The sequence below is a fragment of the Carettochelys insculpta genome, chromosome 1, assembly GCF_033958435.1.
Source record: "Carettochelys insculpta isolate YL-2023 chromosome 1, ASM3395843v1, whole genome shotgun sequence".
NCBI lineage: Eukaryota > Metazoa > Chordata > Testudines > Carettochelyidae > Carettochelys > Carettochelys insculpta.
In genome coordinates this window covers 314,790,417-314,818,068 of record NC_134137.1, presented here as the reverse complement: position 1 = coordinate 314,818,068, position 27,652 = coordinate 314,790,417, and the positions used below count along the sequence as shown (strand labels likewise).

At 42.5% G+C, this 27,652-nt stretch overlaps 1 protein-coding gene across 1 annotated transcript in view; it reads right to left on the bottom strand.

Moving 5' to 3' along the window:
- The window catches only part of WIF1 (Wnt inhibitory factor 1), a 55,746-nt gene extending 48,584 nt beyond the window's left edge, over positions 1-7,162 (bottom strand). Inside the window, exons 1-2 of the mRNA XM_074984050.1 lie at positions 6,954-7,162; positions 6,414-6,553 (exon numbers count right to left, since the gene is read on the bottom strand). Of these exons, the coding sequence (XP_074840151.1) occupies positions 6,414-6,553; positions 6,954-7,095 (282 nt within the window). The 5' untranslated portion in view covers positions 7,096-7,162. The remainder of the gene's footprint in view (positions 1-6,413; positions 6,554-6,953) is intronic.
- Between the last annotated feature and the right edge of the window lie 20,490 nt (positions 7,163-27,652).

Here is a 27,652-nt window from a genome sequence, read left to right as displayed (position 1 = left end):
AAAACATTTCAAACTACTGTATAAAGAAAACTCAGGTGGCTTTGAAAACACATTACTCTTAACTAAGGTAGGCGTAACATTAAATAGAACTGACCAACCACTGTAAATAGATAATATTTTATCATTTCCAAAATACAGGGCAAGTAACAGATCTATGCATAAACTAGGTGAGAATGAGGCCCCACATATGTGTTTTAAATGCATATAAAGTACTTTGGTGGGTATACTGTCAATCGATCCAAAATTTTGATATTACAAAAATAAGATCTGCAGAATGCATGGGGCCAAAACAAATGTTTGAACGCACTAACTGTTTTACTGGAAAGAGTACACATCATGCACAGTTTGCAACCCTACCTTTACAACATTTATAATTTAAAAGGGAAACCAATGTGAAATTGATATAATTCATTTTCCAAGTTGAGAACAAGTAGTGAAAAATAAACTGAGATCTAAAATTCAAAAGGCATAGTTTGTAACAGAGAGAGATCAATCTATTTTTCCAATATATTGTGTTAAAATTTGGTTTCCCTTTACTTGCAGTGTTTATCAAAAGCTAGTCCTGTTTTATGACTTCTTTTTCATTGAAAGCACTCCTCCCTTTTGTTTTTAGGAATGTTTTCAAATAAAAGAATATGTGCTGAAAATTCCATTGCAGAGTTTACTTTCCATAACTTTACACCCTGTGTAAAAAGTGTAATTGTGTAGTTTACATATATGCCATGTAAATTACTATGGAAGCCAGATGTAGCTTACAAGGTGCCTTGTAAGTCATTTCTACTGAGCAATAAAGCCTTTTTTTGGCAAAACTTTGAGTAACTTACTGCTGGTCTCTATCAGCAGATAGAACAGATGGCTGGCACATGCCTGCTTTACTAAATGAAGTGGGATCTCTAAACCATTACTCTTTGATCCCTAGTGGCGTGTCTACAACACCAAGATGCAAAATACCACAGCAGAATAGAATCTAAATATTAAAGGTTTGGAGCTGTGCTTTTGATACAAGAACACCCTTTTTAAAAATCATGCCCACAGTATGTAAACATATTCATATTTCCCATGGAACTTGTGGCATGGAGGTCAGAAAACAAGGTATTTCCTCTGTTTGCTGACAGGAAACCAGAGTGAAGGTACTACTGTAAATCCCAAGAGTCCAAAGTTATGCAACTGCATATATCATAACGTCCAAACAGCCATAATTCCACAGGAAAAAAACTGTGACCTACACACATTTGGCAATATTAGAAATAATAAAAATTGCTGCTGTAATTGCCGTGTATGGATGAGGTGTTTATGTATTTCAGCAGTTCCTCTGAAGTATTATTGGAACTGAAATATACCATCTTTCGTTCTTCTTTTGTTTTATTGATGATGTTATACTGTATTATTTAAATGTGTTTCTTTCATGATGTCCATAATGATCTATTACCAAGTAGTCCATTCACCTTCCTTGGGGAGGAAGCTGAAATTTTTAACACAGAAGTTTTCTTAGTCCTTCATTCCGGGCCGGATTCTGATCTCAGTCACATAAGTATGAATATAAAAGTACTCCAGTTAAGTGGGTTGAGTCATTTTGGATTGACCCCCCTGCCCCATGCAGATGAGATGAAAGTTAGCCTTTGTGAGATGTATTTTTTTACCTCCTTTTCTTTCCTAACCTTCCTTTTGTGAAACAGAAAGTATGCTGGAAAAAGAGCGATACATGCTCCCTAGCTTGCCATACAGACTGGACATGGGGGCTGCATCAGTGACAATTACTAGTAACCCTTTGAGCAAAAAATCTCAACTTGGTTTTGATCTTGACTCTTCTTCTGCCCATTGAATCAATCAGGCAGTTATTTTGTCTTTAAGCTCTAGTCCTCACCATCTATTCACCAAGAAAGCCTAACCATACTTACATGTATCCTTCATTTTTCTACCAAAAACAGTCCCACTGAAATCAGGGGGACTACTCTCATTAGTAAAGTTAAGCATGGGCACGAATGTTTGAAAGTTTGGGGCCTATATGCCCCTCATACATTGCTAAATTCTGCTGAAATTATATCACCAACTGCATGCTCTAGGACTTTTCTCCAGGGTGCAAGGTAAAACTTGTAGTAGCAAAAGTTAGCACACTAGGGTCTAATTTTCACCAAATTAGGAAGGCTCTGCACACACATCCCTGAGGAATGCGGAGAGAATAGACGCACAATTTTCTCATACCTTCTTTTGCAAAAACCTACAGGATACAAAATTGAAGCAACACCAGTGACTTCTAGTGGTTACATAAATGTATGCATTGTACAATATTATCCAGTGGGAACTTGGTAGGGTTTTTTCCAGCTCGGAAGATCTGTACAACATTCTGGAGTCCGGTTTTTGTAAAAATAAAACTACAGCTGTGATGAAATTTATACAGCACGGTAATACTAGGCAGAAATTTTAATAAATAACGTCTCCAGTGTTCAATGGACTGAGCACCTCTACTGAAATGCTCCCACTGCTCCTCTTAACTTCGCTGGATATCAATTAAGCATCGGGCTCTTAATTTAGTTCTCCCTCCCACAAAATTTGCCATATATTTTGAACTTCCTGATTCCCAGTGAGTTGCTGAAGAATGAAAAGAAACATGTTTCATTTACTAACCAACATGACTTTAACAGTTCCTACAAAAAGATATTTTTCCCAGATAGAACAAAAATGTCCAACTACAAAGATTACAATATTAGCAATAGAGATTTTCCATTTAGTGTCTTTGGAGATCACTTCTAAACCGATTTACACTAAATACAAGAATAATTCAGTACTTAAAATATAAATTGCTCATTTCAATATACATCTAAGGTCTGACTGGGAGCTGACCTACCCATCCATACCGGATTATGAGGATGTTCCAGAATTTGGGACAGATTCTCCACTGCCCTCCACCTTGTGTCATAATTACACCAGCACAAAGAAGACATGAAACACTTCCATTCTCATGTGTTAGTGTTTTACATCCACATGGCATAGATATAAATTGGAAATGCAAGTTACAGGGTAGCAGAGAATTGGCTCAAACTATTGGAGCTCCTCAGACACAGGAGCTGTACAATAGCATATGCCTAGTTTCTACTGGGGGAAGACTACCACGTATCAAAAACCAGGAATATGCTTCATATGACCCAGGAGTTCTGGAACTCCTGCACAGTTCTCAGGCACAACCATCTGGATACAAAGATCACAAAAAATCCAAAGACACACATCTGGTTGCATTGCTAGCAAGTGGAGGCTCACGATGTGCTAATTAAGAGCTGTTGGATAGGAGGCAGTCTACTATTTATAGTTATTATATTTTCCAATAGAGTAAGTAAACTGGTATTTTACTTACAAAATGTTAACAAAAAGCTAAGGAAATGATAAGACAAAAGCTGAGGCTGAACAAAGGCCTCATACGTAGTACTTGCTTGGAGCATGTGAGGTATATTTTTAAAAGAACTTATATTTAGAATAAAAACATTCAAAAACATGAATTTTCTGTGAAAACTTTTTTCAAATGTTGGAAATATTGGAAAAATGTAGTTCTGTTACCACAAACAATCTTAATTTTGTCCTTTTACAACTGCCAATAAGGGCACCATCCAATTAAGTTAGTGCATATACAGGTTACTTTAAAATTACCATTCTTATTTATCATATCATAGTAGCTATGAATCCTAGTTATGTACCAGGATCCCAGTATGCTAGATGCAGTACAGTGCTAATTAATTTTCTTGCATTCACAATGCACTGTTAAGATCTAAGGCAAGACCCTTATTCTAGCTCCAAGCCCTTTACACCAGATAAAAGGGCAAGAACAGTGTACAGAGACTGCCAAAAAGCCCTGTTTCCTGCAAGGGGGAAAATGTTTTTGGCATAGAAACTGTGGAACAACCAGGGGAGCCTACAGCCTCCGCAGGCACCCCGCACTTTGCCTGGGAAGAGGACTCTTTCTCTGCACTACCTGAAGGGGAGGGGTCTCAGGAGGAAGGGGCAGGGGCAGGAGCAGCCTGCCCCCTCCCCCCTCCCCCAGCCCTCAAAGCTGCCTCACTGGCACTCCAGTAACAATTTAAAGGACCTGTGGCTCCAGTCACCGCCACGGCTGCAGTAACAGCTGCTAGGAGCTCCAAGCCTCTTTAAATCAATGGGCCCCACGGCAACTGCCCCCTCTGTCCATCCTCCTGTTGGTTGGTGGGTCTTTGGAAGACAAATATGAAGCTGGCCCCTGAGAAGCTACTGGAGAAGGAAGAGCATGGTGGGGGCTGACCACAGCATATACTATGCTGGAGATTTCAGGAAGTGCTGCAGCCCAGAGGGCAATCCACACAGACTTCCATAATTTAAACAGGCTCCCCATGCAATTATACCTGGGGTTAAAGTCAGCACAGTCACCCCATCAGGGCTGTGAGTTAGAACTTGTCATCTAATCTGCACTGATATTCATGTTTCAATACCCACTGCTATTGGAACAAACTGCCCAGATATATGTACTCTGTACAGGATGGAGTTGGGTAGGGACAGTTTTAAGTTGCACTAAACAGGATTGTATGTTTTCCACCAAATGAATAGCCTGTGTGAAGTTCATCATTTATTTGACTCATGGCTGAAGGCCAACACTGCTTTGGAAATAGGAGGAGTGACTCACAGTTAAGGTTGCTTATAGTATTTGAGCTCTGTATGTTTTTTTTCCAATAGTTTTTACTTTATCTTACCTTGAAAATTCCCAGGATAGAGTTTGTGTTTTTAAAACATCAACATTTTGCTCTTTAGATAATTGCTCTGTCTTATGCTTAATTAAATCCTTCACCTCATCTTAATTTTTTTACCTGAAGTATTAAACTCCTTCTGTAGTTCTGATCTGATTTTTATATGGGAGATATTCAAATAGCATTTCTGTATAGGTGTACAGCTACTGAAACTATTTTTTAAAATATATAAGCACGTCAACAATTTTAACTAATCAGTTTTCTGTAAATAAAATTAAATAAACTAAAGAGAGAGAGAGGAATGATTTGTTGAATGGCTTTGTCACAGTTCAAATGGGATTTGACCCTGCAAGGTGCTGAATACTCTAACCTCAACCCAGCAGAGCTATTAAACACATGCTTAATTTTAAGCATGTGAGCAGTGCCATGCATTTCAAATATTACAGTCACACCACCGCAATAAATTGTTTGCAGGGTTGCTAAAAAGGGGACTTAGAAAAGAAAAAAGGAGATTGGAAAAGGGAACTGGCTTCTCTCTGATGTTTCAATCCCACTATCCAATAAGATTTTTTTCTTATAGACAGCAGTACTATCATGCCTGTCCTGGGACATGTTAACTATGGCTAGTTACTTAAATAGCATGTTTTGTGGGGTCATGTTTGTTTTCTGCAGATACAAATAGAACTCCTGTGACTTCAGTCTCCTCTAAAAGTCAGTTTGCCTCTCTGTGCCTCAGTCCCCATCTGTAAATAGAGATGTAACACTTCCCTACCTGAGACTTGGGTGTAGTGATGGTGAATATATTACAGAGTACAAAGCATTCAGATAGTATGGTCCTGGGACCACATAAGTAACCATAGATAGAAGGATATGTTAGTAGCTGTAAGAGATTTCCTGAGTCATAAATAATCAGTTTGCAAAAGAATTTTTAAATAATGGAAAACTCGCAGTTGTAAAGTTGACCAAACGAAAACTGATCTTCACTGAGTACTTTGAAAACTACATGATTTTACCAACCACTCTTATATAAAATGAACAGATTGCTTTAAAAAAAGTATATAGAATTTATTTGTGCTAAGCTGAATACATCTATGATTACTTAGATCAATGTGATGCAATGTTATGAAAACAACATTTTTTCAGTCTGTCAAATTATGCATGAAAGTGGATCACACATTCTTATTTTTTCACCAAAAATTAAAGAACTGTGGGCTCAAGAGATTGCAGTGTTTCATAGTTTTGCCGTTATACTTTGTAGAAATAGATCTACCATGCAACACAGCTGCTATTTTAACACAACTGCACATACTGAAACAGTGTACGTGTATTTAACAAACATTTCATAGTAGAGCTCCATATGCTAAAAAGTATGCTTTTTAAAAAAGTAAAGTAACAAAACTGTATTGACATTATGGATTGCTGGTCTGTAAAATTTCATTTAAGGCTAGCTAATGTTTCCTCATGAGCTTGTGTTGTCTAATCATACTCATATTGTTGGCTGACTTTTTTAAAAGCACTATGAATTTTCCCTGACAGATAAATACTTCCAATAACAGGTGATTCTAAATCAACGGCTCATTCTTTTCTGTCTTTTTGGCCCCTATCAGAAAGGATTTCCTGAAATATTCAGAAGCTAAACATTTGCATCTGCTGAGCATATTTAAAAAGGGGACTTTTTTTTTTATTCTCCCAAGCTCAATCAATACCTACCCTTCCTGTTGCTTGCCAGGTAAAATTCATAGAATGGATATTGACTGGAATAGCTGGCATCCTCTGCTGAGCTTTTCTGAAATCATGAGTGAATGGGGCCATTTTCCCCTCTGAAACAATCAGAATATCCTCTTCAAAGCCTGTAAAACACACACACAGCCTAGAAAGAGAGGGAAATGAAGCAGGCGGACCACACAAAACATTTACTGGAGAGAATGTTTATTCTCACTAGTACCTACTTCCTGGGAGACTGACCACTGAGACAGGCTTTTCCAATGATGTTGGAAACACCTAAAGTTTGTCCGGGCATTGGGTGGTTCGCTGATACAACCCGGAGCTGAAGTGCCTGAGGAAAGTTTTTCTGCAGGGCTACAGCTGGCCGCCGGAGCCCCACTCGGGCAGGTTAAACACGCCGCGTGGAGACATGCCTCACGGTTGCGTGGGGCTGGGAGACACGCTGCTGCAGCACCCCCTAGGAGGCACTGAGCGGACCAACGAGCCGGTGCTAATGCGGAGGGTGGGGGCAGCGCCCCCACTTACCTATCAGGACTCTGGCTTGATGAGCGTCAATCCACATGTAGAGCGTGTCCTCCTGCCGCTGCGCGGCCCGCGCCTGCACAGCCCAGAGGCTCAAGATGCTGCAGAGCCCGAGCGCGGAGCAGAGAGCTCTGGGACCGGCCATGCTGCTATCGCTGCTGCGACTCCGAAAGGCGCCGGGTGCTCGCTAACGCACACCCCCACCTACCCACCCACGCTGCCCCGCGCGCACGTCTCCGGCGGGGGAGGGGGCGTGCCTGGGAAAGGCCCCCGCAGCCCGCGCGGCCGCTGAGCCCCGCTGGGAGGCGCCTGGGGCTGGGTTGACAGGCAGGCGGGCAGCGCGGCTCCGCTCGAGGGGGCCGGAGGAGCCCGCCCAGTCCCCTCCTTGCCTGCCCGCCCGCACGTCCCGAAGCCCGGCGGGGAGAGGAGGCGAGACGGGGAAGGAGCTGAGAGGGGCGGCGGGGAAGGGATGCGGGAGGAACTGGGGAGGGAGAGAGGGAGGGTGTCGGGAGGCTTTGGGGGGAAGGGGCTGGGGGGTGAGGTAACATGGAAGGGGTGGGGAAGGGGCTAAGGGAGAGGTGAGGTAACATGGGAGGGGGAAGGAGGGGTGAGGTAACATGGGAGGGTGGGGGAGGGGCTAATGGGGTGAGATGTGTGAGTATGGAAAGGAGGAGAGGCAGAGGGGGGTGGAGTGTGAGGGGACATGGTGGAGTGAATATGGGGGCAGTGGCGCAGGTGGGGTGAGTGCAGCGGTAATGAAGCGGGTGGGATGTGTAGGGGACATGAGGGTGAGTATTGGGTTGTAATGGAGCACATGGGATGTGTGGGGCAAGTATGGAGGAAATGGAGCAGGTGGAAGGTGTCAAGGACACGGTGGGATGAGTACTGGGGTAAGGGAAGAGTGTGGGATGTGCAAGGGACACGGGACAGAGACGGATACAAGGGGTATGAGAGGGACACAGGGCAGAGTGAGTACAGGGGAGAATGGAGTGGGTGCATAGGTGCTGGAACTGCTGCTCCCTCTGGCAGGAAATGGTTCTCATCCTATCCAGGTTTTAAGAGTTTGATTCAGTAGCTCTCAGCGCCCCCCCACTATACAAATTGTTCCAGTACCCATGAGCAGGCAGGTTAGACAAAGACAATGATCTCTGCACACAGAGATATGGGGTGGAGGGAACTGCCTTTTCTTAGCATGTGGCAGCAAGCTGTGTGTGTTCTCAGGCAGGGGTGCACGAAGTGAGAGTTATGAAATGTCATTAAGCAGGGGCACGTCCCTCAAGCTCATCTCTCTAATTAACAATGTTGAAATATGTTACTGTTTTATGTCTGTGTGTTCACATTTATATACAGATAAAGTTTTCACATTCTACATACTTTTTTTTATACATGCTGAAAGTTTTTTTTTTTCCCCCCATTTGAACGTAACTGCAATGTCTGTTGGTTTGCGATACATTAGACAGGTGGAAGGCGGGGCTTGCTAATTGCAGGGGTGAAAAGCGGGGCCTGACATAAAAAGTTTGCTCAACCCTAGTCTAGGACAGTGCTATCTAAACTTATGTCTTTCACTTGTGCCCTTGCACAAGGCTCCCAGGACTTGCAGTAAATGAGTGGGGGCTGGGCAAGGTGGCTGAGGTTGGTGATAGTTACTGTACCCATGAAAACTGCATTCTGGCTTGTGGCTCAGGCTTACCCAAATTTTACTTACAAACAGTGCCTGTAGTTGCATCTGATGCAGGAACAAAGTGGTGGGAAAGCTTCAGTAACAGCATAACCCCTTTTTTAGCAGAATACAGTATCTTGTGCCTGCCCAGTCCCCTCTCCTTCAAGGGAGCTGTGCTTAAAGGTTAAGGACAAGGAATGATGCAGTTCATAGATATTTTAAATAAGTCCTCTGATACCTGCAACCCTTCAGTTTACCAGCTGACACCTACTGTGTATGCATTTGCTTGGGGCTTTACTTAACCTGCACACTGCAAGCCAATTTAAGTGACAAGACTACTACTACTTCTTACAGTGCTTAGCCCCTTTAAAATATGGGGTTTTGCACAGGCACTTACACCATCACATTATGGGTATCTTAGGTCATAAGGAATTTGGGACTGGGATTTATTCTCAAGCACCTGTTATGTACATTTAGGATATATTTTATCAAATAATTGTTTGCATTGCAATATAACAAGTCCCTTGTTAAGCTAAGTATAAATTTCAATAGGCAAATCTGAAAAATCATGTTTCCTTATAATGATGAAATTTCTAAATGCACATCCACAGTACACTGTTTATGTTTAGAGTTAGAGAAATGTGAACCAGATAGCATGTGTGTGTAATTGGGCTATGCCAATGGCATGTGGGCCTTCAGCAGAGCTGTGTGCTTCAGAACCCTTTCCCTGAACTTAGGCAAAAGCGTCAGCTTGCCTTAGCAGTCTTCCACTGCCACACAAGCTATTGATTTGTGCTGTAAGTAAAAGCATTACAGGCAGGGTGACCATATCTCCCAGGGTCACACATGGGATGGGGTGGAGCGCTCCTTCCCCATGAAGTGGCCAGGACGGAGCAGCTGGAGTGCTTTCCCACTTCCCTCAGCCTCAGGGAAGCAGCAGGCAAGGGGCAGCCACAGCACTCTACCTCCCCCAGCTAACCTGCCAGCTTCCTCTGTTGGACAGTATGTAGTGATGCACAGTACTAGCTCTCCAGCAGGCAGCTGTGCCTGTGCAGCAGATATGGGGCAATCAGTCCCTTTTTAAAAATAATTCCTATTGCCTTTTTGGCATCCCAAATATGAGACCGTCCTGCTGAAAATGGGAGAGATGATCACCCTAATTAGAGAGTTTTCTTTGCATTGGTGTACAGATGCATTGGTGAATCTGAGACAAATACCACTAAAAAACAGTCTCTATCTTGCATTCTGATACATTATATATAGTGAGATGGATTTTTTTTTGAAAAACTGTCACTTGCAATTTACATAGAAACCATAGCTTAACTAGAAGATATAAAGGTCAATCATTTCTATTCAAAATGTTTTTTAAAAAGAAATCAAATTTTCACAGAATACTTTTCTGTCCCTTTTTGTTTTGTTTTTATGAAAAGCTGAAAGCCAAACATTTTGGTTTTCCTCAATTAAATCTGACTTTTGGGGGAAAGGGAGTGGTTAGTGTGTTGTCAAAAATCTGACCTGTTTCCATATATAGTTTTCTTCGAAATATGTTCAAAACATTCTTGGAAAAATACTATTTTCGAGACAGGTTTATAATTAAACATACTTTCAAAACTCAGTTCATAATAACATGGAAAGCAATGACAAATGTGCCTCCAGACATGTTGTATGTCAGATTGTGCAAATACTCTGAGCAGGGGGAAAAAAAAGTATTAATTTGTCTTTATGTTTGGAACATGTAAATTGATATCTGGAATTTCAGTATTTTTAAAAAAAGTCATGCGTGCGGATGGAAATCAACTTGTAATTTATAGGAAACTTTCCCTGCAGGAAGATTATCCCCTTAAGCGTCTACTGCAGTGTTTATTCATTTATGAAGCATATGATCCTGAAACAGAAAGCGCATTGCTCCAATCCTGTATCGCAGTTCCAGTGCTTTTTATTCCCTTATTTATGTCATTTTGAATTAATGTCTTTTAAATTTGTCAGATTTATATACATTCAGTATAGTACCTATTAATCTTGTAATCACCCACACAAGTATAGTAACAGAGAGGTAGCTGTGTTAGCCAAACCAGCAGTCCTGTAGCACTTTAAAGACTAACAAAATAATTTATTAGGTGATGAGCTTTCATGGGGCAGACCCACTGGTTTGTTTTGTTAGAATATAGACTAATACAGCTACCTCTCTGTTACTATTCAACACAAGTATATTTAGTTTTTAAATTAGAAACTAATAGATGTATTCTTACTCTGAATATTCCATATTTGCTTGAATGCTTTCATAATGATGTTGAATAAACTGAGTGCAACATTACAGTCAGTCATAATTTTAATGTTAGCTGCTTTAAAGGCTACTATATTGTTTTAAAGTATTTTCACAAATTATGGCCATTGATTTTCAGAGATTTTGTAAAATAACCAAAGCTTCCATAGTATTCTCTCTCTTTGTAGGAATAAAAGCACTCAGAGAAAGGAGGCCCTCTGCAGGCTGATTTGATTAATAGCAAATAACTAAAGGAATGAAGATTCTTCCAAAAGTTTACAGCAACGAAGGGTCCTGTGGTACCTTATAGACTAACAGAAAAGTTTTGAGCATGAGCTTTCGTGAGCACAGACTCACTTCATCAGATGCTGCATCTGATGAAGTGAGCCTGTGCTCATGAAAGCTCATGCTCAAAACTTTTCTGTTAGTTTATAAGGTGCCACAGGACCCTTCGTTGCTGTTATAGATCCAGGCTAACACAGCTACCCCTCCCATACTTTCCAAAAGTTTAGCGGACAGTGCATCAAATTATGATAAAACAAATCACTTTTTATTTGGCGTTTCTGGAGATTATATTCTCTTCAGTGGAAGAAAATTTTCATGCTTTTCCCCTTATGCCAGTGGGCTGCTACCACCATTATTCTGAGCCAGGCTTCTCTTTTTTGTGTATGACCCCAGCTAGATATCAGCCCCACAAGCAACTGTTCCATTTTTTCCTGTTTATTTTCTTTTTACACACTATGTTACCACCTTACTGTCTTGGCCTGAAAAGCTGAAAATCCGTCTTTCTTAAGACCAGTGCCAATAAAATTCTTTGAAGAAGGTGTTCGTGCAAAAAATACCTTTCACTTTTCTGTAAACACCAAATCAGACAGCAAAAGAAATAACCCTTTCCTGGCTGTGTTTTTTTTTGGAAATCTTTTCAACAATCTACGTCAGTGGCTCTTAACCTTTCCAGACTATTGTACTCCTTTCAGGAGTCTGAGTTGTCTTCCATACCCTCAAGTTTCACCTTACTTAAAATCTACTTTATTTTAAAAAATAAAAAAATAAAAAAAGACAAAAGTCTTACAGCACACCATTATTGCAATTTTGCTTACTTTCTCATTTTACACATATAAATTAAAAAGTCAATAGGAATATAAATATTGCACTTGCATTTCTGTGTCTAGAGCAGTAGAAACTAATCATTATCTGTGTGAAATTTTAGTTTGTACTATTTTCACTAGTGCTTTTTAGTTGATATATATCCCCTGGAAAACCTCTGCATACCCCTGGTTGAGTGTCACTGATCTATAGATTTGAGATGACAAAGGTGTGGCTAATTGTGGTAATTGAGATAAAAAGCATGGTTATAAATGGTGGGTTTGCCAGTATAAATTTTGCCACATATCCCTGTTGATACATGGAACATGACACAGTCAAAAAAGTCAGTGAATAGATGCCAGTTCAGTGTTATGGCATAGTTCTAAGTACAATCCTAGTTAGGGTTCTCTAGCAAGAATCTAATTATTCCTGGTTAAACATTTGTTGAAGTAAGACTCCTGGTACTTTCTAGACCACTCCATCAATTAAATAGGACTTAATTCCGACAGATAACTCTACAAATATGTTTAAACAAGGGTGAAGCAATAACTGTTATTGTAGGAGTCATGTGACTTTATGAAATGAGCATTTGTAACTTAAGAGGTAGTACAGCTTTTGCAAAAGCCTACATCTATGATGATCTCCATTAACAAATTTGTTGATATAGGCAGATTGAAGATACACTTAGGCTATGTCTACACTAGCCAAAAGCTTTGAAATGGCCATGCAAATGGCCATCTCAAAGTTTACTAATGAAGCGCTGAAATACATATTCAGCGCTTCATTAGCATGCGGGCAGCCGCAGCACTTCGAAATTGACGTAGCTCGCTGCCACGTGGCTCGTCCAGACGGGGCTCCTTTTTGAAAGGTCCCCGGCTACTTTGAAGTCCTCTTATTCCTATGAGCAGATGGGAATAAGGGGACTTCGAAGTAGCCGGGGTCTTTTCGAAAAGGAGCCCCGTCTGGATGAGCCGTGTGGCGGCAAGGCACGTCAATTTCAAAGTGCCGCGGCTGCCCGCATGCTAATGAAGCGCTGAATATGTATTTCAGCGCTTCATTAGTAAACTTTGAGATGGCCATTTGCATGGCCATTTCGAAGTTTTTGGCTAGTGTAGACGTAGCCTTAGATGCTGTACTCTCTCCATAGTGATATAATGGCTACGTCTACACTAGGGGAAAACTTCAAAATGGCCATCATCATCATCAGTAACCGTGGGCTCAGCACCCATTGATGTCTGATGCCTCTCTCACTATTTCCTTCCATCTTTCCCTGTCCAGTGGAGAGTGGCTTAGTTTCTGTGGACTAGCTCTGCACCAATATACTACATCATCTATCCATCCTCTGTGGGGTCTGCCTCTCCTACTCGAACTGTCCATTATGCCGAATACCAGGGTCTTGATTGTTCATTCATCGTTCATTCTGCAAATATGCCCAAATAGTTGTAGCTTCCGTTTTATAACCTTCTGCAGCAGGTTCTCTTTCGGCTGTATCTTTCTATATAATTCCTCATTGGTGACCTTCTGCATCTATCCTATTCTCAGAATCTTTCTATAACAACTCCTTTGAAATGCCAATATTCTTCTTTTCAAATCTTTCGTTATCACCCATGTCTAACATCCATAACACATGCTGCTGAATACACACATTTTCAAGATGCTCAGCTTCATTCCTAAGCTAATTGCTTTGCTTTTCCAGATCTTATCCATCACCTTCAAACTCACTCTTGCTTTCAACGATTCTAGTCACTATTTCTTTCTTACAGTCTAGATCATATGTTATGTTGCTCCCCAGATATGTGAACTTCTTGACATTTTCTAGTTCAATACCATCAATACTAATCTTCCTACTTCTTATCTCCAAGTACCATTGCTTTTGTTTTACTGATGTTCATAATAAGTCTGTACCGCTTCCCTTCTTCGTTTAGCACCTGCACCGTTTTCACTAGCTTCTCATCTTCCTCAATGATAACTATATCATCTGTGAACCTCAAGTTGTTAATTCTTTTCCCATGCACAGATGTCCCTTCTACCTCTTCCTTGATCTTGTCCATGGCTCTCTCCAGATGTGCGATGAAGATACTTGGCAATATTGGATCTCCTTGTCTTGTACCTCTACTTGTTTTAAACCAACTTCCCAACTCCCCGCATGTTCTCACCTCTGCATTGTCATTGATATCCTTCAACAACCATATCAGTCTGCTATCCACTCTGTATGACTGCAACACCACCCAACTCACTTTCTGATCTATACTGTCAAATGCCTTCTGAAAATCAATGAAGCAAGTGTATATGTTCTTGTTCTTTCATCGAGCTTTTTCTGCTATCAGTCTTAATGCCAATATCTGCTGCATGGTACTTCTATCTTTTCTGAACCCTGCTTGCTCATCTGCTGTATGTTCTTCTATCTGCGATCTTAGTCTCTCAATCAGTATCATCATCAGCACCTTGCCTAGATGACTCGTTGGGGCAATTGTTCTGTAGTCCTTGCAATCCAATGTACTTCCTTTCTTTGGTATTGTCACTAGCACAGATCTTGTCCATTCGTTAGGTGCTTTCCCTTCTTTCCATGCTATATTACATAGTCGGTGTATTTCCTGAATCATGCTTTCTCCGCTGTATTTGATCGTCTCTCCCGTGATCTTATCATTTCCAGGGCTCTTGTTGTTCTTTAGTCGTTTCACTGGTTTTTCTACTTCCTCTTTCGAAATATGAGTCTCGATCTCGATGCTCGGTGGAGATATCTCTTTCAGTTCTTCAATCAGTCTCTCTGAGACACTTGGGTCCAACTGTGCTTTTTATCGCCAAATAGGAGAATTCTAGTGAGGTGCTGAAATGAATATTCAGCACCTTATTAGCATGCTGCCAACCACGGCACTTCAAAAGTGCTGCGTTTCGCTCATGTGTGGCTCATCTACACGGGGGTCCTTTTCAAAAGGACTCTGCAAATGTCGAAATCCCCTTATTCCTATCTGCTGATAGGAATAAGGGAATTTAGATGTTTGCGGGGTCCTTTTGAAAAGGGTCCCCATGTAGATGAGCCATGCATGATCAAAACGCAGCACTTTTTAAGTGCCACTGCTGGCAGCATGCTAATGAAGTACTGAATATTCATTTCAGCACCTCACTAGTATTCTCTGATTTGGCCATTAGCATGGCTATTTCGAAGTTTTCCTTAGTGTAGATATACCCAATATACGGCAACCTCTCTCCATGAACCTGCGGAGAAAGGTTAATAATAAAAAAAAGGGAAAACCAATATTCTGCACAGGCTTCTCTTTATTCCAAACTAGCCATATAATGTCTTCAATTTAGAAAATTTAATTTTATTGGAGCCTTCCCATGGGACTCCAATAAACAGTTATGACTCTCATTTAAAAAAAAGTCTCCAGCTCCCCAAAGGGAGGTTCCAGCTCCCAGACTTAAAGAACTGCCATTATGGTCTCATCGTGCCACACATAACAAACTGTTTCCAGCATGCTCATACCTTTAAGCACACATGGGTAGAAATTGAATGTGTATTAATGTATCCAATTTCCCATGCAGGTCTGCTCAGTTGCTCTTTCTCTCCAGTGGAGAAAAACAACTTGGCTGCATAAATAGTCAGCACTATGCTAGTGAAGGTGTATCTGTTTCACCCATGCTTTCATGCAGGACACCTGTGAGGGCAACCCAGACCTGCATATTGAGAAGAAGACTAATTTGGAGGAACTAGTGGTGGGTGGGTGAGATCATATCCATTTTCTACTAAGTCATTTATGTGTGATTTGTTCCTTTTCTAGCACTAAAATTATATTATTATGACCTGCAGCTGTCAGAGAAGTGGCAGTACACATACAAGTGAGGGCTTAACTATGCTGCCTTGCAATTTGGGTAATTAGTGCGAACTCAGAAACTTTCTCTTCAGTGTCCACGTGGGGGAGGTATAGCTCAGCTCTTTGATGCACACTGCTTATTTACACCCAGTAGGTCCAAATTGCAAGGCAATGTTGGCACATGCCTAGGGCTGAAATTCTCCTAGAGTATTTCCTGAATTCTCTCCAGGCAAGAAAATGTCTGAAAGCTCCACAGTGACTGAAAATACTTACCAATGTTCCCCTCCAGACAGCTCCAGCTGAATTTAAGTATCAGAAAGGTAGCCATTAGTCTGTATTTTCAAAAATAACAAGAAGTCCTGCGGCACCTTATAGACTAACAGATATTTCAGAACAAAAAAAGCAGTCAAGTAGCACTTTAAAGACTAACAAAATAATTTATTAGGTGGTGAGCTTTCTTGGGACAGACCCACTTCTTCAGACCATAGCCACACCAGAATAGACTATGGCTATGGTCTGAAGAAACGGGTCTGTGTGTCTAGACGACAGAGTTCTGTCGACATAAGTCACTGTCGACATATTTCAAAACAGAACCTCTGTCTACAGAACATGTCCACATCTAACAGGGGCTCCCCCTGTCAATGCCCGCTGTCAACAGAGAGACCACTCAGCCCTCTGTCTACAAAACAGCCAATGGTAAGCTCTGCAAACAGGGCTGCCCAGTAAACCAGAAGCCCTTTTCTGTCAACATAGAGCCCCCTGGAAGCTGAGTCTACACTACAGAGTTTTGTCAACAGAAGACATCTTCTGTTGACGAAACTTTGCAGTGTAGACACAGCTTACGTCTATTGTATTAAAGAAGAGGAACTCCATGAATCTGGCATTTTCTGCCAAAGCCTGGGAGTAGGATCTATCAAAGTTCTCTAAAGAATCTCAGTAGCAGAGCAAAACACTCAAAAATTATTAGAAAGGTAGCTGAGTTGTCTGTATCTTTAAAAATAACAAGTCCTGTGGCACATAACTGTGCCACAGGACTTCTTCTTGTTTTTAATATTAACAATGCTTCTGTGCATCTGAGATTTTGCTTTGTATAGCAAGAGAATTAATTCAAAATGTACTGGACAACAAAGGTCTACGGCCTTACTTTCTAGGGTTTGCTAGTCCTGTACCAAGGAAAAAGGAACCCCGAGCCATATGCTATGCAACCATCCAACAGTCAGGTATCTGTAGAAAAAGGCAGATGCAAGAGTTGAAATAGTGCTTGGGTATAGCAGCCAAACCCCCATGCAAATTCTTTCCTATTTACCTGTTAAGCTGGGTTGGTCACAATAACTTCCATTCCCGGGGACTGCAGTGATCCCCATTTTTACAAAAATGGAGGTTAGCTTATGGTCAGAAGGGAGCAGTGATATTTAGATTTGTCTGAGTTAGTAGCTAAAGCAAGAATAGGTTATTGGCTTTGTTTAGAGCAGGGGTGAGCAAACTGTTTATGTTGGACCCCACTTTTCATCCCTGCAATTAGCAAGGCCACCCCAACTTGTGTAACGTAATCTAAATTAATGGTCATTTGGGTTATGTTCACATGCAAAAACAAACATACAAACAAACAAATAAATCCTTTCAGCATGTGTAAGAAAATAACAATGTAGAATGTAAAATCTTTATTTAATTGGTAGGTAAATGTGAATACACATACACAAAAACATTTTGAATGAGATGGGTGAGCCTGAGATGCAGCCGCTGATTGTGCTGTGCCCCTCTTATGAAATTTCACCCTGCCTGATGGGGGCCACCCCTCTTTGTGCACCCCTGCCTCAGAGAGCATGTGCATTAATTTGGACCCTATTTCTAGATACAATTGGATTAAAGTGGTAAGATGAGTCAGAGTATGCTAGAATTAGAATCTACCAACACCCTCTCCATCACACTTCCCATTCATGTATACATTTGGTTTATTTTCACTCTAATGTGTTATGTCCCTGTAGTATTGTCTAGTCCGGGGTGCGCAAAGTAGGGGGCCGGCTGTAATATACAGGAGGTTTCTGGGCTCTGCTGAGAGAGCCATATCAGGGCAAATTGCTTAAAACCAGGCCACTTACAACCCAAGACCGTGGGTCCTTCTATGCAAGGCACACCAAACCAGTCACAAAGAGCGCCTTTCATGTCTCTGGCTTCCTAGAACTTACGCAAGCCAAACCCTTAAGCACTCCGGCTTCCCTTTTGCCACAACCAGTATTCCTCCTTATGCAGATGAAAGGTTATGAAAACCAATCTCACCCAAATCCACACAGGTTCTTCCAGTCCCCACAGGGATCTAACACATTCCCAGGTCTATATACAGTAAACCCTCGATTTGATGGACTATTGCGGTGGGGCGGGGTGTCCATTAATGCCGAAAGTCCATTAAGTTTGAGGGTTTACTTGTATTCGCGTAGCACCCATCCCCAGCCAGACAACCCCAGCCCCCCCCGCCCCCCAAATACTCACCAGACTCACCAGAGCTGCTGGAGCCTCATCAGCTCCTGGACCCGCTGTACAGCTGGAGGAGTTGCCACCATGGCTGGAGCCTCTGCCACAACTAGAGCCACCACCACAGCCACAGCCTCGCTGCAGCCTGGGCCGCTACTGGAGATGCCACGCACTCCTCCCACCGGAAGGGGCACTCAGGGCACATATACAAGTGCCTCCTGCCTGCGTATGCAGCCCACCCTGGAGGGAGGTGTGCTTCGTAGCTCCTCTTGCCACGGTTGCTCCAGCCATGGCACAGATCCTGCAGCCACTCTGGCGGCCCTGGTGACTCCTCTGGGAGCCCCAGCCACGGCGGGTCTTGCAGCTGCCCTGGGAGGGTCAAGCCATGGCGCAGGTCATGCAGCCGCCTCAGTGACTCCTCTGGGGGCCCCAGCCATGGTGGGTCCTGCAGCCACTCCGGGGGGGGGTCCAGCTGTGTCAGCCCCTCCAGCAGTGGCTCCGGTGAGTCGCCAGCATTGATGTATTGTCTTTGTGGGGCAGGGGGTGTGCTGGTGGATTGAGCAGACTTTGGGAACAAGCGGGAAGCTGGCAGATATTGGGGGTTTACTGTACACTTAGATTTTAGCCAAAACAGCACACTGTGCCAGTCCTCCAGAATCTAAAATCTAAGGCCGTATCTACACTTACAAAAAATTCAGAATGGTGATACTAATGGCCAAATTGAAGAATACTAATGAGGTGCTGAAATGAATATTCAGTGCCTCATTAACATGCTGCAGGCCGCGGTTTGCTCACCCACAGCTCGTCTAAACGGGGGTCCTTTTCAAAAGGGCCCTGCCAACATCGAAATCTTCTCGTTCCTGTCAGCTGATAGGACTGGACTGGGGACCCTATCGGCTGATAGGAATAAGGGGATTTCGATGTTGGCGTTTTGATGTTGAAAAAGGACCCCCCCTGCGTAGACGAGCCATGGGTGAGTGAACCGCGGCACTTTCAAAGTTCTGCGGCTGGCAGCATGCTAATGAGGTGCTGAATATTCATTTCAGCACCTCTTTAGTATTCTGCGATTTGGACATCAACATAGCCATTTCGAAGCTTTTTTGTATGTGTTGATGTAGCCTAAAAGTTTATTAAGAAAGAAAGAAGGAACAGGGTGAGAGAAAAAAGTTGTTAAATTGGTCAAATTACATATATTAGTTATGAATCTTCTGATGCAGGCTGCAGCAGATGGTAAGGGGTGCTATCCTAAAAGGCTCTGGAAATACATCCTTTGTTAGGATGAGTCCCTAGTCCATTCAGGCTTAGTTCATAGCAGACGTGTTCTTGCAAACTGCTCACAAGATGGAGGCTGGAGGCTGAGGACTTCAAACTGAGGACAAAATGGTGACTGTCAGGGTCCTTCTTTTATAGACTCCTGCCATGTGGAGGGAAGTTCCCTGCACTTGGTCATCTACCCAGTGGTGAACCACCTGATCAGGTCACTTGTCCTTCCCTTTTTGGTGCAGTCTGCCATTGGTCGCATGGTCAGACAGCACATCCCAACAACAGTCCTGGGCTGTGGATTGGAGTCTGATGGGGCTGTTCCTTTATTCAGCCCATCCTTACCTGCCTGGGAGGTGACCATACCATCTTCTGTGAATCCCAGCACTAAAAAATTTCTAATACTAGAACAGAGACAATATTTATGACTTCACATATAAACATAATATAGACTTATAAGCAGCATAAACAGATTCAGTGTATCACCAGCTTTCACTAGACACCTCACTTGGCCCACTTGGCAGAAGATGTGGTGCTAACTTAATACAGTGGGTACAGAAATGGTTCTAAATGGTTTTAAAAATCCAGCAACATCACATAGGCCCTCTCAGTGGCTGTGAAATTTCCTAAGGAGAGAGCACGGCATGATCACTGCTGGGTCTCTGGCGCATCCATCTCATTAAAAATGTTGACATGCTACTGTTTTTATGTATGTGTATTCACATTTATATAACAATTAATAAAGTTTTTGCATTCTACATAATTATTTTCTTATGTGTGCTGAAAGGGGCTTTATTCATATGAACATAACTGAGATTTCCATCGGTTTGGATTACATTAGACAGGTTGGGGGACCCTGCTAATTGCAGGAACAAAAAGTGGGGCCTAATGTAAAATGTTTGCTCACCCCGGTCTAGTCTTACAGCTTTGGCATGTTGGAAAATTGTGAAATTCCAAAATTCTGCTGGAGATCTTGGGAAGAGAATAAGATTTGGAGACATACAAGCTGTAAGTCATTCACCTTTGTGTATTTTATTTCTTTATGGAAATCAATAAAAAGACCCAATCACAAAAAAGGATATAGGCAATTAAACTTTGATGGATTTCCCAAGAAGGATGCCAATTTATTTTCTAAAATCTCTGGCTCAGGTGCATCTATAGAACTATAACTATTCATCATTTTGCAGCTTTTACTACCAATCGTCTTGTTCCAGTCCCCTAAAATGTAATAGAAAAGTGTGTGTTTTCCATAAAAACCCTTCCTTTTTTGTAACTCCACAAAAATGCAGGCAATTTTAAACCTGAAAGGAATTAAAATGGAATGAAGTAGTAAAATTAATTTTAAACAGTTCAAAAGATGCTGAAAAAGGAACCCAGTCTGGTACAAGTCAGGGATATTATAAAGTTAGATGCATTTCTCTGTCATCACTTACAAGGTTCTTAGTATTTGCTAGTGGAGGGGGTGACCATCTATCCTGTTTTTTCCAGGACTGTCCCTTATTTAAGCTGTCTAACAGGCGTCCTGACTTTTTAAAGAAAATAGGCAAATTGTCCTGTATTATGTGGGGCTCCTGTTCCCCCCCAAGTGGTGTCTCGGAGTAGCAGCCTTTGCAGCTGAGAAGCCCTGCAGCAGGAGAGTGCTCCAGTTCCCCAGCATCTTGTGCCTCGGGGCAGGACCTCCTGCAGCAAGGGAGCTCCTCCATGGGGTAACTGCCCCATTCCCCAGCACCCCACAGCAGCTGCCCCTGCTGCCAGTGAGCTCACCATGGGAGGGCTGCCTTGTTCCCTCACACCCGCGCCTAGGGGATGCAGGAAGTCCCTCCACAGGGCAGCTGCCTCTTTCACCAAAGCATGGGATGCCAGGGAGGCAGCTCCTGCTGTGGAGAAGCTCCTCCGTGGGGTGGCTGCCATGTTTGGCAGCTGCCCTCCTCCCACCTGGAGGGTGCAAAGCCCCTATTCTTGGCACATGCACGCCCCCCCCCACACACACCAGCAGGTTTCACAGCCCCTCTCCTCTGCTCCCCCTCATCACAAGGCTGCAGAGCCCCCATCGCCAGGGAGCCATGACATGGGACAGCAGCCTTCCATCCCTGGAAGCCGGTGTCTCTTATTTGCCATAGGGCAATGTGGTCACCCTACTAACGGCAGGTATAATTGTGAGTACCAATTTTCACGAACTTTACCAAACTAATTATTGGAACTAATAGGGCAGCGTTTCCTAAACTAATTTGGCCATGGTGCACTTTTGGGTTTGGAATATATTAACAGAACACAATAATGCTGGGCGGTGGGGGAACAGGGTGGAGGGTTTCATACTGGAAAATTGCTGCATGTAATGCTCAAAAGTTGACTTAAAAGATTAAACTTTTCAGATTTAGCTTTACAAAGAACAAAAAATAACAAGAGAAAATCATCTAAATGAACAACTAATCTCCTTCTGATAAGATGGTTAGCGACCTTATAATTCAGTATCAAATTAAAAATTAAGTGCTAACTCAAAAAAAGACCTTCCTTAAAGATTAAAAGATTTTTATGAAAAAGAAATGAAAAACAAATTAGGTATGGAAAATATATATAAATTCTTTGTTTTTACAGAAAACTACTGGAAAAATAAAAATAAGTTTGTATCTACACTACAAAAATCACTTTGAAGTTGCTTACTTTGAAGTACAACTTCAAAGTAAGCAACTTTGAAGTAGAGTGTCTATACACACACTGCTTTGAAGTTAAACTCCAAAATAGGGCACTACTCCGTTCCCGGGAATAGAGTAAGGACTTCGAAGTTGGGCTCCCTACTTCAAAGTTAACTTCGCATTAAGGGGAAAATGTATGTAGACTCTCTGCTGGCTGCTTCGATGTAGTGTCTAACTTTGAAGTTAACTTTGAAGTTAGTTCCCAGTGTAGACGCGCCCTAAGTAACATTTGACAGTGTTTTAAGAGGGAGAATGTTTTTTCATCACAAATCCACTTAATATTGGGAATGATGCCAGAGATTTGGAGATTCATATCAGGTGCAGCATCCCATGATTTCTCTGAACATGACTTGTGCCAAAACAATCTGAATTGACTCTGATTATTAGGCTATCTGTGCCAAAAAAAGTATACTATTATGAATGTGTTATAAATATTAATATACTTAGTCTAAATACTATTTAAATTCCTTTTTGATACACACAATTTCAATTTAATATTTTAGAAAGAAAAATATCCCTTGCATCAAATTTTTTAAATGGAACATCAGCGTTCTGCAGAACACAGCTTGGGGAATGCTGTAACTGGGGACCAGAAACAAAAGTCATGCCTATATAATTTCTTAAGAAATGTAGTAATCAGATTTTTATTTGCAGGTAGTAATAAAAACAATCCATATTCTACAAAGGCTATTTCCATCCTATAGAGTACTCAACACGTTTCTATCTACAGATTGTGTCCATATACCCTTGACCTGTACTAGTTATTTGAGACCCGAATAAGTGTATGTTTATTATGTATTTGAGTTGCATTTGGAGATTGAGTGTAGAGATTGTACTGCTCCTCTGCAGAGTTCTTTGGTTAGCTAAAGGTGTGTCCACAGAGCCTCAGCTGCAGCAACACTGCTTTAGCATAAACACTTCTAACAGCCACAGAAGAAGTTTCTCTGTTGCTGTAGTAAATCCCTCCGTGGCAGTGTATGCGCACTCCTTAGTGGGGGATGGAAGGAGGGCAGGCTTTAGTGGGTGAGGGGACACCACCATTAGGTCCATTTGTCCATCTCCAGCCCCACTATACCAAAATCTGAGGACCCTGGCAAAAGTGTTAGTCCTGGAGGATGTGGGGGGGCAGGGGCAGGGGCAGGGGCTGGCAGGTAGCTTGGCTGGAGGCTACTTATTGTGCTGGCTGCATACCTCTGATGATCACCTTGAGAGGTCTGAAATGTTTAGTAGTAGGTAGTCCGTCATGTCCGACGGTGATGTCTTGAGCTTGCACAGACTCGTTGGTTGTGGACTGGCATGTGGCTGAGGAGTCCAAGCTTTGAACGTCATGGGTATTCACCGTGGGGGCAAGGGAATTGTCCTGGCTCTGTTGGTGCGGCTGCTGCTGTTGCTTACTTCCTCTCATGAGCATCAATGAGGCATAAGCATTACTGCTCTTCAAAGTTCTCATATGTGTGACATACGAGAGCACGCCAGCCTGTTCGGTCTTTTGCATGCTGCTCTAGCTGATCTGGTTTTAAACCAGCATGAACAATGTTGGCCTTCACACAGTCTTTATACCTCTTGCGAGGCCTACCTTGATTCCTGTTGCCCTGGGAGAGTTCACCGTAGAGGAGTCGCTTAGGGATTCTTGACTCCTCCATTCATATGACGTGCCCTGTCCAGTGAAGCTGGGCTTTCAGAATCATGGCTTCGATGCTTGTGGTTTGTGCTCTGTCCAGGACTTCCAGGTTCATAACTCTGTCCTGCCATCGAATGTGCAGTATTGACCTCAGGCTGCATGTGTGGAAGCACTCCAGCAGTTTTATATGTTTTCTGTATAAGGTCCAAGTTTCACAGCCATACAGGAAACTGGTCAGGACTACAGCCTTGTACACTTTCAGTTTAGTGGACTGTCAGATATTGTGCTGATTCAACACTCGTGCTCTCAGACATTCTAGTGCCCAGCTGGCTACATGCAGCTGCTGTTATGGCAACCCAGGAGGGGATGGGTTGCAAGGTTTCCTTGACAGGGTTGGAGGGGAAGGGGAGGCATGAAAAGAGCCTATAATAGGCACAACCCTGCACTGAGATACTTAATTTGGCTCACACTGCTTTCACCTGATTTTACCTTTCAGGCACACAGGTCATTAGTTGCTGCTGATTTTGTTCTTTGCTTCATGATCTGTAATTAAAATTTGGCGGCTACTAATAAGCACTGCCTCTGATTTAACTAAGCAGGAGTTTTCTAGCTTTGAGGATGGGACATTTAAAACACTAACAAGTAGCCTATATTTGTTCTCATACAAGTCAGGGATAACATTCCTGTTGACTTCACTAGGAACAGAGCTAGTTAGTTTCAACAGGACTAGTCAAGTGATTAAATGAAAAAGCAGTCCTGTTATATTTAAAGTTAAGCACATGCTTCAGTGCTTCACTGAACTAGGACCAGAGTATTTAGCACTAGGGCAGATTAGAAAATGCAGTTCTGTCAAAATGAAAAGGCCCTGGAGAAAACTGAGAGTTAGTCTCTACTGAATACAGTTCCTGGAATAAAAACAAAAAAACAGTCGAGTAGCACTTTAAAGACTAACAAAATAATTTATTAGGTGAGCTTTCATGGGACAGACCCACTTCTTCAGACCATAGCCATACCAGAACAGACTCAGTAACTAAGGCACAGAGAACCAAAAATAGTAATCAAGGTGGACAAATCAGAAAAAAAATGATCAAGGTGAGCAAATCAGAGAGTAGAGGGGCAGAATGGGGGTGGGAGTCAAGAATTAGATTAAGCCAAGTATGCAAATGAGCCCCTATAATGACCCAGAAAATTCCTATCCCGGTTCAAACCATGGGTTAATGTGTCAAATTTGAATATAAAAGAGAGTTCAGCAGCCTCTCTTTCAGGAGTTGTGAAAATTCCTCTTCAGTAAGATGCAAACTTTTAAGTAATTAACAGAATATCCCACTCCATTAAAATGCTGGCTGACCGGTTTGTGGATCAGGAGTGTTTTCATATATGTTTTGTGCCCATTAACTCTTTGTCTAAGAGAGTTAGAAGTCTGTCCAATATACAAAGCATCTGGGCATTGTTGGCACATGATGGCATATATGATGTTCGTTGAGGAACGTGAGAATGTGCCCATGATTCTGTGAATACCCTGGTTAGGTCCAGTGATGGCATCTCCAGAATAGATACATGGACAAAGCTGTCAGTGGGCTTTATTGCAAGGAAAAGTTGCAGGACTGGTGTTCCTGTGGTATAGACTGTGGTTGTGGGTGAGAATCCTCATAAGGTTGGGCGGTTGTGTGTAGGAGAGAACAGGCCTGTCACCTAGGGCCTTCTAGATTGTGGCATCCTGATCAAGCATAGGTTGTAGGTCTTTAATAATGTGTTGCAGTGGTTTGAGTTGGGGGCTGTAGTTCCTGGAATAGTGGATTCTTTCCTCGATGGGTGTTGATGAGCCACTAACTGATGTCTGGCTACTCAATTGTTGTACCTGAAAGGTTGATTGTGGGTGTTCCTAACTTCACAATATATTTTAGCAACAAACACACCAAAACTTCTTAACTTCCACATACAACGATAGCACATAGACTCCAAGAGAACAGTAGCTATATGACAGTGGTGAATACGGGAGTTTTAGGGTGCAACTCTGAGGCTTCATCTACACGAGAAAAGAAATTTGATATAAGAGACACACATCTCCACCTATAAGAACTGCATAGCTGGAGTCAATGTATGTTAGGTCAAATTACCAGTGCAGCCCCACTGTGGGAGGTTACTGGGAGATGTGCCCTCAAGGTTCAATTTAGTGAACCCCGGAAGATTGAGGCCAGCAGTGTTTATCTTCCCTTTAGTGTAGACAAGCCCTGGGGTACAGAGCATCACGACATTAGTCAGAAACATAAAAATTGGTTCAGATTCAGATTCACTCCACCGTGCTATATCTCACAATGGTAAGAATTAGACATTCAAAAGATATAAGAATCCAGAGTGGGCAGATGGGGGGTTATCTCCCATATTAGGTCTTGACTTGATATCTAGCAGTTAGAGAGTTGGACTGAGGCTTAAGTCTGGAAACATAATCTGTACTGTCCCTTCCAAATTGTTACGAATCATAACGCTGGATAGTCTTGAAATCCATGTTTCCAGTCTCCTTTTGAATCTTAAATTCTTGGTCTAGATGACGTCTTGTAGCAATGTCTTCCATAGTTCAATTGCACATTGCGTGGACAAAGGTTTCCTTTTAGGGATTTTTAGCATCTCAGCTACATTTTCATTTAGTATGTCTTGTTCTGTTCTCTGGCCAATTCATTTATGTATGTTTATTATGTCTCTTCTAGTTTGTCTCTCTTCTAAGGCAAACAAATTCTTACCAAGAAAGATTGAAAAGACCGCAAGTTTTTAATGCCCCTAATCATTCTTCTTTTCTGTAGTGCACACCCTCTAGTTTTGTGATGTCCTTCTTGAAGAAGAAGTAACCAACGCTACATGCTATTCCAGATGAAGCTACTCTGTCAATTCATATCACAACATTGTAATGTTTTCAGTAGGCACGTGGATGGAGGAGTGGGGAGAGGAAGGGAGCAGTTTCCTAGAGACAACAAAATGCAATTATACAAGGACACAGCAATTCAAAAGGGCCCAGAGCGCTCAGCAACATGCTACTGCAGCAGTTGGTGACCCAGGCCTTTAAATCACCACCAGAGCCCCTGATACCATGCTGCAGACAGCACTGGGTGGCTGCCCCAGCCCCATCCTCACTCCTTCCACCCAAGGCCCCACCCCTTCTGAGAACACAAAGCCACCTCGCATCCGCCCACCTAGTCCAGGGCCCCAGAAAGTTTCTCAGTTCATGTGCCTCTACCCTATCTTATCATAGAGCTACCAAAACAAAAAAGTAGCCATGTAGCACTTTAAAGACTATCAAATAAATTATTTTGTTAGCCTTTAAAGTGCTGCATGACTTGCTTTTGCATTTTGGTAGAACACAGACATCTCTCTGTCACACATCATAGAGCTGGAAGGGACCTTGAAAGGTCATCAAGTCCAGTCCCTTGCACTCACAGCAGGACCTATCACCATCCCTGACAGGGTTTTTTTTTTTTAATTTTAACCTGTCCTACACAGGTCTGGTCAAGGCTTGAACTCACAACCCTAGGTTTACACTTGCACAAAGGGTAAGAGGGGGAACCATCCTTTTCTCTAGCTTGCAGCGTAGGAACTCTCACCCCAACAGTCTAGGTCTTCGCTCTCTCTGGCCTCACTACTCTGTCCCTGGGCTACTTTCTATTACTGGGTCCTCTTATCTTCCTGGGCTTAGCAGATCCCAAAGCCTCCTGTTCGTCCCCAGTGAATGACTCCAGCCTGCAGTGTAGCCCCAGCTCACTGCCCACATTCTCCTCAGAGTATCCCCCTTTTCCCAGCAGCCCCTTCAACTTTCACTTCCTGGGGTTTATAGGCCCTAGCCCTGCCT